This window comes from Cyprinus carpio, chromosome A18 (assembly GCF_018340385.1).
Source record: "Cyprinus carpio isolate SPL01 chromosome A18, ASM1834038v1, whole genome shotgun sequence".
Classification (NCBI taxonomy): Eukaryota; Metazoa; Chordata; class Actinopteri; order Cypriniformes; family Cyprinidae; genus Cyprinus; species Cyprinus carpio.
The window spans coordinates 19,206,570-19,221,635 of NC_056589.1; the positions used below are offsets into that span (position 1 = coordinate 19,206,570).

At 37.7% G+C, this 15,066-nt stretch overlaps 1 protein-coding gene across 2 annotated transcripts in view; it reads left to right on the plus strand.

The window, feature by feature from the left end:
* The window catches only part of LOC109110486 (cortactin-binding protein 2-like), a 39,967-nt gene extending 25,002 nt beyond the window's left edge, over positions 1–14,965 (plus strand). Inside the window, exons 5-23 of one of the 2 annotated variants that reach the window (XM_042775269.1) lie at positions 1,859–2,065; positions 2,224–2,323; positions 2,850–3,000; positions 4,044–4,271; positions 4,381–4,498; positions 4,619–4,876; positions 7,251–7,346; positions 8,487–8,566; positions 8,925–9,011; positions 9,459–9,558; positions 9,689–9,844; positions 9,935–10,116; positions 10,712–10,890; positions 11,248–11,453; positions 11,695–11,877; positions 12,012–12,063; positions 12,152–12,263; positions 12,702–12,907; positions 13,815–13,952. In XM_042775269.1, coding sequence (XP_042631203.1) covers positions 1,859–2,065; positions 2,224–2,323; positions 2,850–3,000; positions 4,044–4,271; positions 4,381–4,498; positions 4,619–4,876; positions 7,251–7,346; positions 8,487–8,566; positions 8,925–9,011; positions 9,459–9,558; positions 9,689–9,844; positions 9,935–10,116; positions 10,712–10,890; positions 11,248–11,453; positions 11,695–11,877; positions 12,012–12,063; positions 12,152–12,263; positions 12,702–12,860 — 2,654 coding nt within the window. In that variant the 3' untranslated portion in view covers positions 12,861–12,907; positions 13,815–13,952. Of the gene's footprint in view, positions 1–1,858; positions 2,066–2,223; positions 2,324–2,849; positions 3,001–4,043; positions 4,272–4,380; positions 4,499–4,618; positions 4,877–7,250; positions 7,347–8,486; positions 8,567–8,924; positions 9,012–9,458; positions 9,559–9,688; positions 9,845–9,934; positions 10,117–10,711; positions 10,891–11,247; positions 11,454–11,694; positions 11,878–12,011; positions 12,064–12,151; positions 12,264–12,701; positions 12,908–13,814 lie in introns of both variants that reach the window. The other variant, XM_042775268.1, reaches the window with a different exon arrangement.
* Positions 14,966–15,066: the final 101 nt, after the last annotated feature.

Consider the following 15,066-nt stretch of genomic DNA (forward strand, 5'->3'; position numbering starts at 1 on the left):
TGTCTTATACTTACCACTCCACCGTGTCCATGCCGCCATCTGTTTCTTTGTTTTCCCTACTGCAGAGAAACTTGTGAATGTGGTGTCATTCTCTGCATATTTTTCATGTTTAATTCCATGGTTTCAAAGACATTCCTAGACAACTAACCCAATATAATTGTGTGTGTCAAGGTCTTGTACTTAAATATTCCTAAATATGTCTCTCTGCATTTGTTCTACACAATAGTACGCAGTTCGACAGAGTTGTCTGATCCTGCTGCTGCAGAGTCAATGTTCAGCAAAGTTTAGCTCCAGCACACCTTTCTGAGAATTTGCAGTGATCCTGAAGACCTTGATTAGCTGGTTCAAATGTATTTGATCGGGGTTGGAGCTAAACTGTACAGGACACTGGACATAGAATAAAACAATACCTTCCATAATGGCCTAGCTGATCCGATTGGTTAGTGCCAATTTGTTGTTAGTCTAGCTGGTGACTGGTCAAACAGTATGGTCTTTCTTGAAAAGTATTGCTGGTTAAGCTAATTAAGAAGCCTGGTAGAGACACCAGTACAAAAACATCCTACTCTGGTGAACATCAAAAGCACAACATATGCTGATCTTTTCAGCAGGGTGGCTCCAAAAAAGCTTTGACTAAGATATCAATTAGTTAGAGTCGTGCATTGGTATGTAAGCCAAATATACTGCAGTAAGACTTTCCTCTTAGAAACAGTGTCAGAAGCTTTAGAGGTCTCTCACATTTTGAAATACCACCCTGTCTCTGCAGGCCTCTTCATAGCTCTCTGAGAGCACCAGAGAAAGACAAATGTAACGCCAGTGAAAGGAGAGCAAGTATTCCAGCAGAGTCTTCCTCTTCATTGTCACCAGAGACTAATCCACAGGATAGTTCTGAGAGATTTCGGTAGCTAGCTGTCATCGCTAAATATTAAAAACTAGCACTTTTCTCCCTCTCTCTGCAGCCACTCAGCCATGGCAGTTCTCTGAGGCTCCTCTGCTCTCTCTGCCGCCCATTTTAACCCAGAAAAGAGCCAATAATCTTATGCTTTCCTCTGGACCTCAATGCAATCTTTCTCACTTCAACTCCGTCCACTAACCAAGATAAACGTAGAGAAACCCTAGAGACAAAGCTATTTACAAACATGCATTAGATGCTAGATTAGATACAGTACATCCACACTGTAAGATATGTTATTTGAATTCTGTTTTCACATAGGTACCCTTTAGCCAATAGTATTCCTTGTGCTTTGTCAAAATTCATCTGTTTTTCTGCTGTAGTTTCTGTCTTTCTAACTCTGTCCAATTGACGTGTCTCAAACAATCAGCTTATGTTTAGAATGTTTTAAGTTTGACTGACACAGTCTGTGATGCATGACTTTGATTAATTTACCATAAACTGCCTGCTGCCTGATTTCATTTGTCCGGTTGTGTTTTGTCCTTTATTTGACTGTTTTTATTTTAACCTGATCTAAAAACAGATGAAGTTTACTTTATCTTCATGGATCTAATTAGTAGGATAGAGGTTGTGAATTGCAGATAAACTCTTTAGAATAATGTTTCCAATAATGTGTCAAAATGTGTACATCGCATAAACATTTACCCTTTGTTTAGACTGAATTTGGCTTGCTTCACATTTCCTCTTAAACATAAATTTTGTGTGTTCATCTCTCTGGAGAGTAATTTGGTTCCTGAACTACAAAAAAGTAGTCTCAGTCAGCACTGCGCCAGTGGCAGTGGCCTTAAATTATTTCTGAATGACAAATGGAGTCGTTCTTCTGGGTAATGTTTCGGATCAGAGAACACATTTTTACACAAAACTAGCACGCTGCCTCACTAGTTACTGCTGTTGCTTGAACCCTCCCAGGCTGGTGTCCCTCCATAGTCTCCTCGCTAACCTGCGGTGACCCCGTCCCCCTGGATGACGGGCAAACCCTTCTCCTCCAAGCTGCTTCCCAGGGAAATGTCACTTTATTGTCTATGCTGCTTAATCAAGATCCACTATTGGATATTCATCACCATCAACATAAATTAACCTCTGCCTTGATCTCTGCTGCTCTTAATGGACACACAGGTACGTGCTGGGCAGATTGTGCATAACTGAAAAAAGTTTTCTTTTGTGTAAGACATTATCCAGTGATCATTCTTCTATAGATATAGAATTACTTGTGTATATAAACACAGTGAAAATGTAGATATTATGTAAATAATGCGTTTTTGTCTATTCTATAGACTGCTTAAATCTACTGCTGACTTCAGGGGCATCTGCTGATGCTGTCGATGAAACAGGATTTACGCCGTTACATGCCGCTGCTGAAAATGGTCACCATGGGTGAGTCCTCTATTGTCGTTTTAGCTCTTTTATTGTGTTTTCAAGAACAGACGCTTTTGCGATTCTTATTGCACTGTTATTGACATTCTTATTAGATGATCTGATCACAAGTTTCAGGTGAGAAAGACTGAGTTTTACAAAAAGTTGTCACTTTTTCCCCCAAGTTTACTTGCAAATCACTTGTGCATGTTTATGTATAGGATTTTTTTTCAGAATTTTTTAATTGGCCAATTCTTTTAAAGCTGCATGTAACAGGCTTGTTTAAAAACTTGCTTTAGTGCATTAAATGTTTGAAAGGTGATTAGGTGGTATGCATCAAGACAGATTAGCATTTAAAATAAAATGTGATGTACTCGTATGCGTTTGTGACTACCTCAGTATGTGGATTGACCAGTAACCAGATGACAAAACGTTTTGGATCTCTTTTGGATGTGTGTTTAGCGCTGCCCAGTTGTGTAACCAGGGTCTACACAATTTTGTCTCTAATGTGCAATAATATCAATCTCAGCTTCTCTCTCATTGGTAGGTGCATGAGAGCTCTTGTGAAATGTGGAGCTGATTTGGAGAGGGAGTGTTCGCAGGGAAGGACCCCTCTGTACCTGGCCTGTGAACAGGGACATATGGAGTGTGTGAAAGTCTTGTTAGACGCAGGAGCAGACTGTTCACATGTCACAACTGTGAGTTTTCAGATCTTCACTGACACCAGTGTAACTCAAATGTCAATTACATTCTGCGATCCTAAACACAATAAGAAATACTGCCCCTCTTTTCATCTCCATGGTTACCTTAAAGTCCCCATGAAATCAAAAATAAAGTTATTTGAGTGTTAGTATCAATATGTTAGTCTTAAGGTTATATATAAGGCAGTGTGCTCCAAAACAGTGACAAAATTTGCATTTTGAAGATATAAGCATTCAAATGCCAAAATGGCTCAACGACCAAAAAAGCCAAAATGCCGTCAACGATTTTTTTCGCTGAAGTGCCTTTATACTGAAGATCAGATCACCAGCTGAGTTCGCAGTGTAGTATTTCCTGTACAGTGAATGGCCCGTAGTGCACAATGTAGGCGATAGAAAAACGTAAATCAGATAGTTGTAAATAAGCTTTCGATTGGTTTGCAAATGAGATCTGATCCGGACTTTGGCTCACACACGAATCAGCGGCATGTGCACCCCTCAGTCTGATACGGACTTGGGTCTGGTCTGTCCAGATTTACGCGATCGCACGGGCCCGAGCTGCATATATTAAAAAAGGGGGGCGGGCTGCTTGATATGTCCCACAGCCTCAGCATCTAAATGCTCTAAATGTTTTCTCTAATTTGATCTAATTTACTGCGCTGAAAAAAAAAATATCCTGGGAAATTCTAAAGGTCAATATTAAGGTGGTTTTTACATTTGCTTGTTGGTTCATCTTTTGTGTGTTTTAATATTTTTGTGATCTGTTTTATTGTAAGTGTGTGTTTGTGTTTATTGGTAGATTAGTTTGTTTTGTGGAATAAAAAAAATTACATAGATAACAATACTGCAAATAAATGAATAAAAAAATACATTCTAACGTGTATAATTTTTAAGTAATAAAATGTATATCTTTTTATTTTATTAATTTTATTCATTATTATTACTCATTTTTTATTACACAATTGCACAATTATTGCATTTCCTCAAAAATACTTTTTCTTCTACCTCTTTATCCCTTAAACTTAAGTTTTTGTTGTTCACAGGACAACTGCACAGCTCTGCACGCCGCAGTCAGTTCAGGTCATGTGGGCCCTCTAAAGCTTCTGCTACACCACCCATCTCCTGAACCAGACCTGGGTCTCCCTGCATCTCCTTCAGACTCCAACCAGGAGCTCCAACACCTTGGCATAACAAAGGCCAGTCAGATTCTAAACCACAGTAACCAGGATGGCTGGACTGCTGCCCATATTGCTGCATCCAGGGGCTACAAGGTGACATGTTTGATGCTGAGTACACTGCTTCACACCAGAAAATAAGAGTTAGAGGAGACTTATAAACACAGATGATGCCTTGCATGCTTATCTATCCTCTGGTTTACAGAAATGCCTGGAGGTTTTGTGTAACCACAGTCAACAGGACATGGAGAAGAGGGATAAATGTAATCGCACCATTCATGATGTTGCCACGGATGACTGCAAAGACCTACTAGAGAACCTGGGTAAGTATAGTTTGAGCGATGGAGCTTTGTACAAATGTGATGGTTTGGCCATGTGATAGTTGACTTAAGTGACCAGACCACAGCCTTACCATTTAACTTTTGATTTCTACCCTATTTAAGACTGGTACATAGTGGTTGTACAGGTGCTCATGAGCTCACTGGAGCGTCTTTGTCCTGTGGATCTCCTGGAGGATGGCTGCGCAGTTGGCAAAGTAGCAATTCGGCGCCATACTAGCTGGGAAGAACTAAAAGGAAGCTTGAGTCACCTGCTGACCAATCACCTCCAGCTAATTTGTGGGAACTGGCTACTGGAGGAAGTTCTGGGCAGAGCAGACACTTTGGGCCTCTCTTCTAACAGCATGGCCTCTGTAATTATAGGTAAACACATCTACTGTACATCTTACAGTGTAACCAGCTAATTGCCTAGAAATTCAGATTCACTTGTGTCCATTTAACTTGATGCTCTCCATAGCTTTAGGTGTTATGTGTTGTATTTAATAATAATAATAATAATAATAATATTACTATTATCTCATGGAAATATTACATATCTCATAGAAATTCACCCCAAAACCAAAAGTAAATGTAAACGCGCTATCATTTAAAAGATGTTAATAAGATTTTTTAAAATGTTTTTGAAAGAAGTCTCTCATGCTGACCAAGGCTGCATTTATTTGATCAACAATACAGAAAAAGGATAGTCTAGTGTAATATTATAACAATTTCAAAAAAATGTTTTCTATTGTAATTATTCCTGAGATTGCCAAGCTGAATTCAGCAGCCATTACTTCGTCATTACTAGTCTTCAGTTTCACATGATCCTACAGAAACCATTCTGTGCTTAAAAAACGTTTCTTATTATTTATGTTGTGAACAGTTTATTGTTATGTTCTTGGAAACTGTGATACATTTTTTCCAGGATTGTAACAATGTAGAAGTATTTACCATCACATTTGATCAATTTAATGCCTCCCTGCTGTAATAAAACTATTAATTTCTTAACAGATCTTACTGATCCTAAACTTGTTAATGCTAGTGTATATAATTTATATAATCCCCCCTTTACATAAAAAAAAAAAAATCAAATTTTTATTACTGTAATGCAAAGAATTTAGTGCTGGGCAACAATTAATTGCGATTAATCGCATCCAAAATAAAGGTTTTGTTTACATAATATATGTGTGTGTACTGTATATTTATTATGTATATATAAATGTACACACATGCATGTATATATTTATGAAAATATGTTATGTTTATATATGAAATAGATTTATAAATAATATAAATTATGTGAATATATACATATAAATACATATAAGTAAATATAAGTAAGTAAATATTATATTTAAAATATACTGTATGTGTGTGTATTTATATATATATATATATATATATATATATATATATATATATATATATATATATATATATATATATATATATATATATATATAAAATTAATATACATAGCACAAACATTTTTATTTGTGTCTCCAAACAGAATAATTTTCATTCTGATTTTCATTTATTTATGTGTTGCATTCTTTTGCTTTATGGTATCACACAAACATTCTGATTTTCATTTATTTATGTGTTGCATTCTTTTGCTTTATGGTATTTTGCAAAACTGTTGCATTTGCAATTACAATATATATACACACACACACACACACATATTAGAGCCAAGTAGAGCTATATATATATATATATTTCTTGATGGTTCTTAAGCAGCATTTATTTATTTATTTACATGACCTGTAAATTTCTTCACCCTTTCACTCACATATTTGAATGCACAGTGCAGAAGCAGTCGTGATCATTTCTTGATTTCTTTGAAATGCAACCTGTAGTGTAGAGACATATTTGCAATGACTATTCTTAGATGACCCCAGCCTTCTGAACAGCTGCAGTGCTTCCTGAATTGCCTTTGGTCACTGTTTAATTGGTCACTGTTCAAGTTTTAATTTTCCCACCTCAGCCTTTTTTTACTCCTACTGTCATAGATGCAAGAAAAAAGAGACAACCAATAATATATATATATATATATATATATATATATATATAAAATCTCAAATATAATTGTCACTAGTATGATTTGAATTTACACAATCACATTCACACAAACGTGCTATTACTATCTACTTGTGTAGGCTCTTCAGTCGTTATGCTGAATTTAAAATGGCTCTTGTCTTGGGTGTTGTCCAACAGCACAGTGGGCCAAGTAGGGAAGGACGTGGGAAAGGGGACTAACTGAGCTTGGCTCGACCCGAGGGTTGTCATGCAGGGCTGCTGAAAATAAACTAGCCTTCTCCACGTTCTCACCTATCTCTTTCACACCCCTCTGGCCTCCTCCCTCTCTCTTTTTTACTCTTTCTCTCACCACTTCTATTTTATTTTTTGTTTACACTCAACATCTCCCTTAAGACAAGATGTTTCCAAACACCAAGAGCAGATGTCAAAATGAAGCGATTTGGCCCACAGAGAGCAACGTGATGACTATCTACTATTCCTGACACAAAACATGAGGAGACTGACAGACAGGAAAGAGTGTGAGAAGAGGATTTGCAGGATAGAAGCTGATTTATCATGGCTCTCAAGTTTGACATACAGTACTGCTGTAGATGAAAACTGCTCCCATGTCAGTTAGGATTACACATCCATGTCTTTCACCATAGGCGGACACATAAATCTTCTCTTTCCTAAATGAATCCTCTTGTTAAACTGTTATCTTTATATGTGTGTACTTCAGGTGATGCTGTATGGTTGCCAGGGCAGGAGCTGCCTCAGTCTCCTTGGGACCTCGTTCGGAAGCGTCTGAGCCAACGTATTACCATACATCTTAAAGGTGGGCTTTCAGTCTCTTTCAAAAATTATTATTTTTTTTTTTACAATTTTTTCTTTTACATTTTAAAATATATTCAAATGGACAATAATTATTCTTTTATTTAATGTAATAATATTTAAAAAAATTATTGCTTTTACTATATATTTTTAAATTCTTTGAATGAATATGAAATAAATGCAGCCTTGGTGAGCGTAAGATACTTACTGCATTAAAAAATCTGATAACATTAAAAAAAAATCATACGAAACACTGTTCCTATAAACCCTATAAACATTCTCTATTTTTTTTCTATTCTATCTACTTGTTTTCTTTTTAATTATAATAAAAAATAATAACTTAACCCTTTAACACTAGCTCTATTCTATCTCTTTTTTTCTGTTTATTTATTATTAAAAAAACCTTGATACGTGTACTGCATTAGACTAACCAGGGACTTGTCACAACACATATATTGTTGCTGTTTTGTTTTTAAGATATCTTAAAAAAAAAGTATCTGTAAGTCGCGTTTGATTCTTTAATGAATAAAAAGAAACAACAGCATTTATTTGAATTATGTTTTTTGAAACTTCTTGTCACTTTTGAATAATTGAATGGATATTTTCTGAATAAAAGTTTTATTTCTTATGAAAAAACTAAATCTCGCTGACCCCAAACATTTAAATGATACAACTTGTATATTACAACCTTATTAAACCTGTTAAAAAATGTTTTCGTATATGTAGAAATTAACATTAAATTAGATTAATAAATGCTATAAAATATCGGTTATAGATCGTAATATGTAATGCATTAACGAAAATTAACAAATTGAACCTTGTTGTGGTGTATTGCCAGATGTTTTGTAAAATGCATCACATTGTGTATAATAAGAGATTCTCTTAGTAAAGGAGAAAGATAGACTCCTCTATGATTGAAAGAATCAACAGATCTCGTGGGTTTCCACGCTCTGCTCCCCTTCTTTACATGACCCTGATGTTTAGCCAGGCTCCGGAATATTCCATGTCATGCAATGGCACGTCAAAACAACTCTGTGAAGCCCTTTCTCAAATCCATTTCATCTCCCATGGCCTCTGTGTGCTCTTTGATTAACTGTAGCTTTGATTTATGGTTCATGGCTGCTATGATTTTGCTTTTCGTCAGGCCTGTCAGAGTGCACTCTGGATGAGATGACGTACGACTCCCTGATCCCTCTACAGCTGCTGCAGAACTATGTCCGTCTGGTACGCTAACTCGCTCTCCACGTCAAAGAGAGTTTCTCTGGATGGTCTTTAACGTTTGGATAAAGAGTGCTGAGAGGAACAAGTCCTTATAATACCATGGGGCCAAAACAACATTCTTTGAGCCTCCACTACCAGTTTGGCACCTTGGGGCAACAGATACTATTTGTGTTTTAAAATGTTGTAATAGAAGATACATGCAGTGCAACAAGCAGTAACTTAAGACCGCAAAACACCTCCCAAGACACTTGAGTAATCAAGCCTGCATAAAGTCACGCATAAAATATTTGGGTCTAAATGAATAATACATGTGCTGGTAGTTCATTTTGATGAACTCGATTGTGTTTTTTCCTGTGGTCAGGTGGAACAGTACCATAACGTCATCTTCCACGGGCTGGAGGGCAGCTTTCAGGAGTACATCGCCAACCAGATCTCTCTTTATATCAAGGTAACTATTATCAGTTAAATATTCGTTTTTAACTCTGTGGATGAAATGTAAAACACGAATAATTGTATGCATTTTTGTTCATTTAAAACTTAAAGAATCACTTTTACATGTCATACTTTTGAAGGTTTTTGAACATTAAACACATGAGTATATGAGGAGGCCTAAATACAATAAGGCTTAAATACAATACAGTTTCATACACAAAGTACAATACATTTATAAAATGTATTCAAATACATACACAGCTTTTCAAAAATTTGTGATCAGTATTTATTTATTTTAGTTAAAAACATGAATTAAGTTAAACATGAGAGAGCAGTAAAATTCTGCTATCAAAAGAATTTTGGATGATTAGAGTGTCTCGTTTGTCTCATGTACTGTGGGTGTCCATATGTACTAGTCATGATGTTTATGATGCACCTGATGTGTGTTTGTGTGTGTTCGCAGCACAGACAGGAAGCCCAGGGGATTGGCTGTGATGTCGTCAGGGTGGAGATAGATGAGAGTCTATCAAAAGAGCACCTGCTGGAGATCTTCATCAACTGTGGTAAGAGCCTCTTCAATCATGCAGCGCTGTGTCAAGGAGTCGTGTTTCTCAGGTGATGATGTAGGCAAAGAAGATAGCAGACCTCTAGAAACAATATCAAAACGTTTTATTCTTATGTTGTGTATATCAGGGTTCCTGGTGTCTTTGCATGAAGGCAGCACTGGGCATTGTGTTGTGGTGGTCCTGGAGGGTCTGCAGAGAGCCCACTCCCTCAGCCACCTCCTGGGAGACCTGTGCGAAGCCCTGGAGAACCGAGGATCTGTCTATTCCCTCTCCCTCAACCATGGTGAGACTCATCCATACAGATGCAGCTGAGCTGGAATAGTCAATGTACCTGAAAGAGCGGTTCGATTTAACTCCTTGTGTTGACGGACAGGTCACGATGGGCTTTACTATTTCCGTGAAGGGAGTTTTTTGATTGGCACACTGGCCAAGCCTCGCCTACAGGGTGCCGAGCTACGATTACAACAGCACTTCCGCTGGGTTCAGCTGCGCTGGGACACCGAGCCAATCAATGGCATGCTGGGACGTCATCTACGCAGAAAACTCCTCCACAAGGTCAGCCATGCTCATTATCTAATGGGTTGCAGGGAAGACCACCAGAATAGCAATTCAGCTCTAAATTTAGTTGAGATCGTTTAGATCAGAGTGTACCATGTGACTGCTGAATCATTCAAATAAACATAGAGACTCCAAATGGCATGGAATGACTGCACAATATCAATTATATATATATATATATATATATATATATATATATATATTTTTTTTTTTTTTTTCACTTTGATATTAAGTAACAAATAGACCAAAATAATCTTAAACCTCCCCACCAGTTAGCTGTTAACCTCAACACTGAGTCAGTGAGCTGGACCTGTGGAATGGATCAGTTGATTCATTGAAGAGATCTGAATCAAAATAATAATTTATTTACAAATGAAGATACTTGTTACTTCTTTCATGAAATTCCATGAAGCCTAAAGTAAATGTCACCACTTTGATGGTTTTTTTGGTGCTTTGCATCTTTTTGAACAGTACATTGTTCAAAATTGCTCCTAGTGTGACAAATGAAAGAAAAAATGGGTTTGGAATGAGAGTAAATGAATCAGTTTTTAGTGAACTGTCCCTTTAATCGAGTTTTTCTATGGCTTCACAGGCTCGGGGCCAGTGCTGGACATCTGATGATCCTGTACACAAATCGCTTTCATGGGTGTGCTCAGTGTGGCACCAGCTCAACGCCTGCCTGTCGCGTCTGGGGACCTCAGAGGCCTTGTTGGGACCCTATATCTTCCTCTCCTGCCCTGTGAATGCAGAACAGACTCAGGCCATTCCCAAGTATCTCAATCTAGTGTTGTCACGTTACTGGAATTTCTAACTTCAATACAGTACTTTGAAAAACATTTTCGATACCATGGGGGAAAATTGGAACAGTATCTAGATTAATATGTTTTTGACCATAATCAAATATGTTCTTATCAGCTGAAACTCTTGTGTGAGGTTCCTCAAGCCCTAATAAGGGATAGTACTACTACTACTAATATATTGTTATTATTTATATTATACAAAATTATATTACTATTGTAATGAAACAGGACCATGAGCTATAAGAATGAGCTAATAATGATTTTTCTATTATTTCCCATGACAGGCAGTATTATGTGTTAATATTGGTCCATATGTCTTTGTGTTTAGGTGGTTGGCGAGGCTTTGGAATGCAGTAATAGTTCCAAGGGTTGAGGATGCTGTTATATCTAGAGTAACAGCCAAGCGCTCTCCCTCCCAACGACGCTCTCCCAACAACAAAGGTCTGAGTCCAGGTCAGAGAGCAGTAGTCAAAGCAGCTCTCAATATCCTGCTGAATAAGGCTGTGCTGCAAGGCTGCCCACTGCCCAGAACAGGTACAGCACTATCAAAAGTGTTGAGGAACACATTGAGCTAAAGGTTGCTACTAATGTAACTACATTTATCTGGAGTGTGACAGTAGCTCAGATAATTTCACAGAAGTGCAGCTATTTCAGTACTGGGCTGCTTTTCCCAACCACATTTAAAGTAGCTTTACTAACACTGACCGTCAGCCAGTGTAGTCATTATTGGTACTTACTGAAAACAAATGGGACTCTTTTCTGTTTATGTGGTTAGAGATTGACAGGTTCTTACCGGAGTTCCAGGGAGGATGTTTCCCTCTTTCCACCATTGGCTCCGCCTACAGGAAAGGTGGCAGAAAAGGACGTGATAATGGGGCTTGGAGACGAGCCAATACCAGTCCAAGGAAGAAAGGTAGCCCCGCCTCTGGGAGGAGCTCTAGCTGCTCTTTAAGAGAAGGTGAGGTGTAACTGATGGCTTTGATTTTGCTGTATATGCATTTCATGTAGCATGTAACAAGCTACTGTTGGCATTGCATTTTATTTATATTAAATTCTCTGAATAATGTATGTTCTTTTATTCTTACTATAAAGGATCTCTGGCCAATTCAAGCACTCACCCAATGACAAATGTCAATAATTCAAGGTGTGTTTCTTACATGCATATGTTTGTACTACCAGCAGATGGCAGTGTTATTCAGTCATTATGTACCATGTACTGTGTGTTCCTGCAGACTCAGTGATGGAGTTGCTGTGGGTCTGTCTCTCTGCTCTGATGATGAGACAGATCTAATCAGAGAACTCCAGACCATGTGCTCTAGCAAATCTGAGCCAGACATAAGCAAGGTAATAGACATTAATACTCACATATACTACTGTTCAGAAGTTTGGTGTTGTTAACTGTTTTTAAAAACTCTTATGCTCACAAAGGTAACGTTTATTTTAACATTAAATGCAGTATTTTTGTGAAATATTATTACAGTTTCAAATAAATGTTTTCTATTTTAATATATTTAAAAATTGTGAATTTTTAGAAGCTGTTACTTCAGTCTTCAGTGTCACTTGATCTTTCAGAAATCATCATAATGCTGATTTCCTGCTTCAGTCCTCTAGTCTCAGATTTAGTCAAACTCTTTAGGCAAACTCCAAAACAAACAAAAACGGCTTGTGCTTCTCTTAGAGACTTTCTGTTCAACCTACACAAACAGTCTGGCACAGTTTAGCACATGGCCTTGCCGTTTCTAAGAATTGACGAGCTGTGTTCGTTTCCTCTTTTACTTACAGATTGCTCTTTTTAAAGAGGACTTCATCATGCTTCCAGACTCGATTCCACCCAGTCCTCAGAGGAGTGATGGCAAGGTCACACAGCCCCAAACAAATCCTGTTACAACAGAGAGTGCTGTGGATGTGACCTATCCTCCACCACAGAAGGCAAGCCTTTGATAAAACACCATGGCTCTGTTCCAAAGCCTTCTGAGCCAACTACATAGGTAGCTGCCCTCTAAGGCAACATCCTAACTGTCATGGAATGCATGAAATGCTCTACGTAAAGTGCACAAATAGAGCACCACAGTCAGGTTCCGAAAGTAAACAGCATGATGTTATAATAAACAAAAATATGTAGTGCACTCAAATATTAGGTAAAATCTTTCTCTTTTCTTTTATTACACATTTTATATCCACAATATTGAATGAAATGTGGTTATTCATAATCATTTCTCTCACCTCATCCACCATCTTGGATTTACCTTAAAGTGCCCCTATTATGGGTTATGAAAGGTTCATATTTTGCCCAAACAAATCCCACAACAACAGGCTGACATGCATGCAAGGTCAAAAAACACTTTCATTGTCTTATAAATATGCATTTATTTTTTACCTTACTTGCTCAACGACTCCCAAACGATTCGCTCAACGATTCATTTGTGAGCGCAGTGCTGCTTTGTGTACAGCGTTACCGGGGAAACAGCTATTTTACAGCTCCAAAAGCGGCACCTAGTGGCAAAGAATGAATTTGCATTTTCATTCAGACCAAGTGGAATAGACCAACAAGTGGGCGGGCAATATGCTAATGTTTCATGTTGATGTCAACATGAAACGGCTTGGGATTCGTTTTAAAAACGACTCGTTTCAATGATTCAGAGTCGACCGTTTCTTTTGAGAGCCAATAACTTTATACACAGTGCACTTTCAGATTTAAAACTTTGCAGGATGTTTTCATTCACGTAAAGCTGTGTTACACAGTGAATTTTCAAAAATCCATAATAGGGGCACTTTAATTGTGGCCTCTGAAGATCGCTTGCATTTTTTTGTAACAAAGCACATGTATAACGTGCATTCTCTCTTTTTTTTGTTAAAATATGTTTGTTTTTTATATATTGCTGTGTCTGTGTAAAGATCGACGGTAGTCATGCTTCTCCTCAGCGAGTGACGAGACCCAGATCGCATCTGCCCGTCCCCAGCAGCAGAGGGGCTCAGCAGGTGAACGCCACCAGCAGCATTTCCCTTCAGAGTCACAGCAGCAACCCGAGCAGAGCCTCCATGAGCAGCAGAGCAAGGCAGCACCCATCCCATAACAACAGCAACAACTTCTCACAAGACAACATCTGGTTCCTGGACCCTAACTGTAATGAAAACTACAGTAAACATGGATAAACACCTCCCACTGCCCTCCCTTTGCCCTCAGTCTGTTATCAACCTCTATGTTGTGAAGTTTGGTTACTGGCAGCATTTTAGTATTTGTACATGTTGTCCATACTTGTTACACTATATTACATTGTGTACTTTGGGACCATAGTTTTAATATATTCAACTGTTTAAGTAAAGAACTTTGAGGAAAAACAAGTACGATGAACTAACAGGAGAAAGAACACTCCTTGAACACTTTAAAATTTGCCTTTTAGGTCAAATGTTTTGGATCAAAGAGCGAGCTGGTAGTCTTTTTGCTCTTTAGTATTTTCAATCAATCGTATAAGTGAAAGGTGAGTTTTAAAAACTGTCGAAATCAGGGTTTTACCAAATATGTGTAAATAAGAACTGGGAACTTAAATGTTGTATAGATTAGAATGTGTGTGTGTGTGTGTGTGTGTGTGTGTATGTGTGATATTGCGCTTGTACATTAGAGGAATTTTGAAGGGAAAATGAGAACTGTATATATCGTTTGTAATATTAAATTTTGGTTCATATTTTTTCACGAACTGAATGTGGCAATAAGCACCACCATTGCGAACACAGGATATTTCATTTTTGTCCGTTAAGCCATAATTAGTATTTTCAATTACTCTCATGCGTGCTCAGTGTCTGGCTTCAACTTTGACTTTGTGAAACCCTACTATGAAATTGGAAACGGCGCGCATTATCTTTTCGTTTGTCTTCTATATTGAACATTTAGGATAAACAAGTGTTATTTTATAGTCAGTATTGTTCATATGTACAGAAGAGATTATAGTCGACCTCTGATGTTTAAATGTATTATAGTTGTCAGATGAGGTTCAGAGAATTTGTCCTGTTTCCTCCAAGCACAACAATTAAAAATGCACTATCCTAGACATCACCTCAGCACTTGACTTTTCTTTCTCCACACGGCTAATGCTAACATTGTGTTTGATTGAAACCTAATCACTCGGCTGGAATCGTTTATCACCAGCTA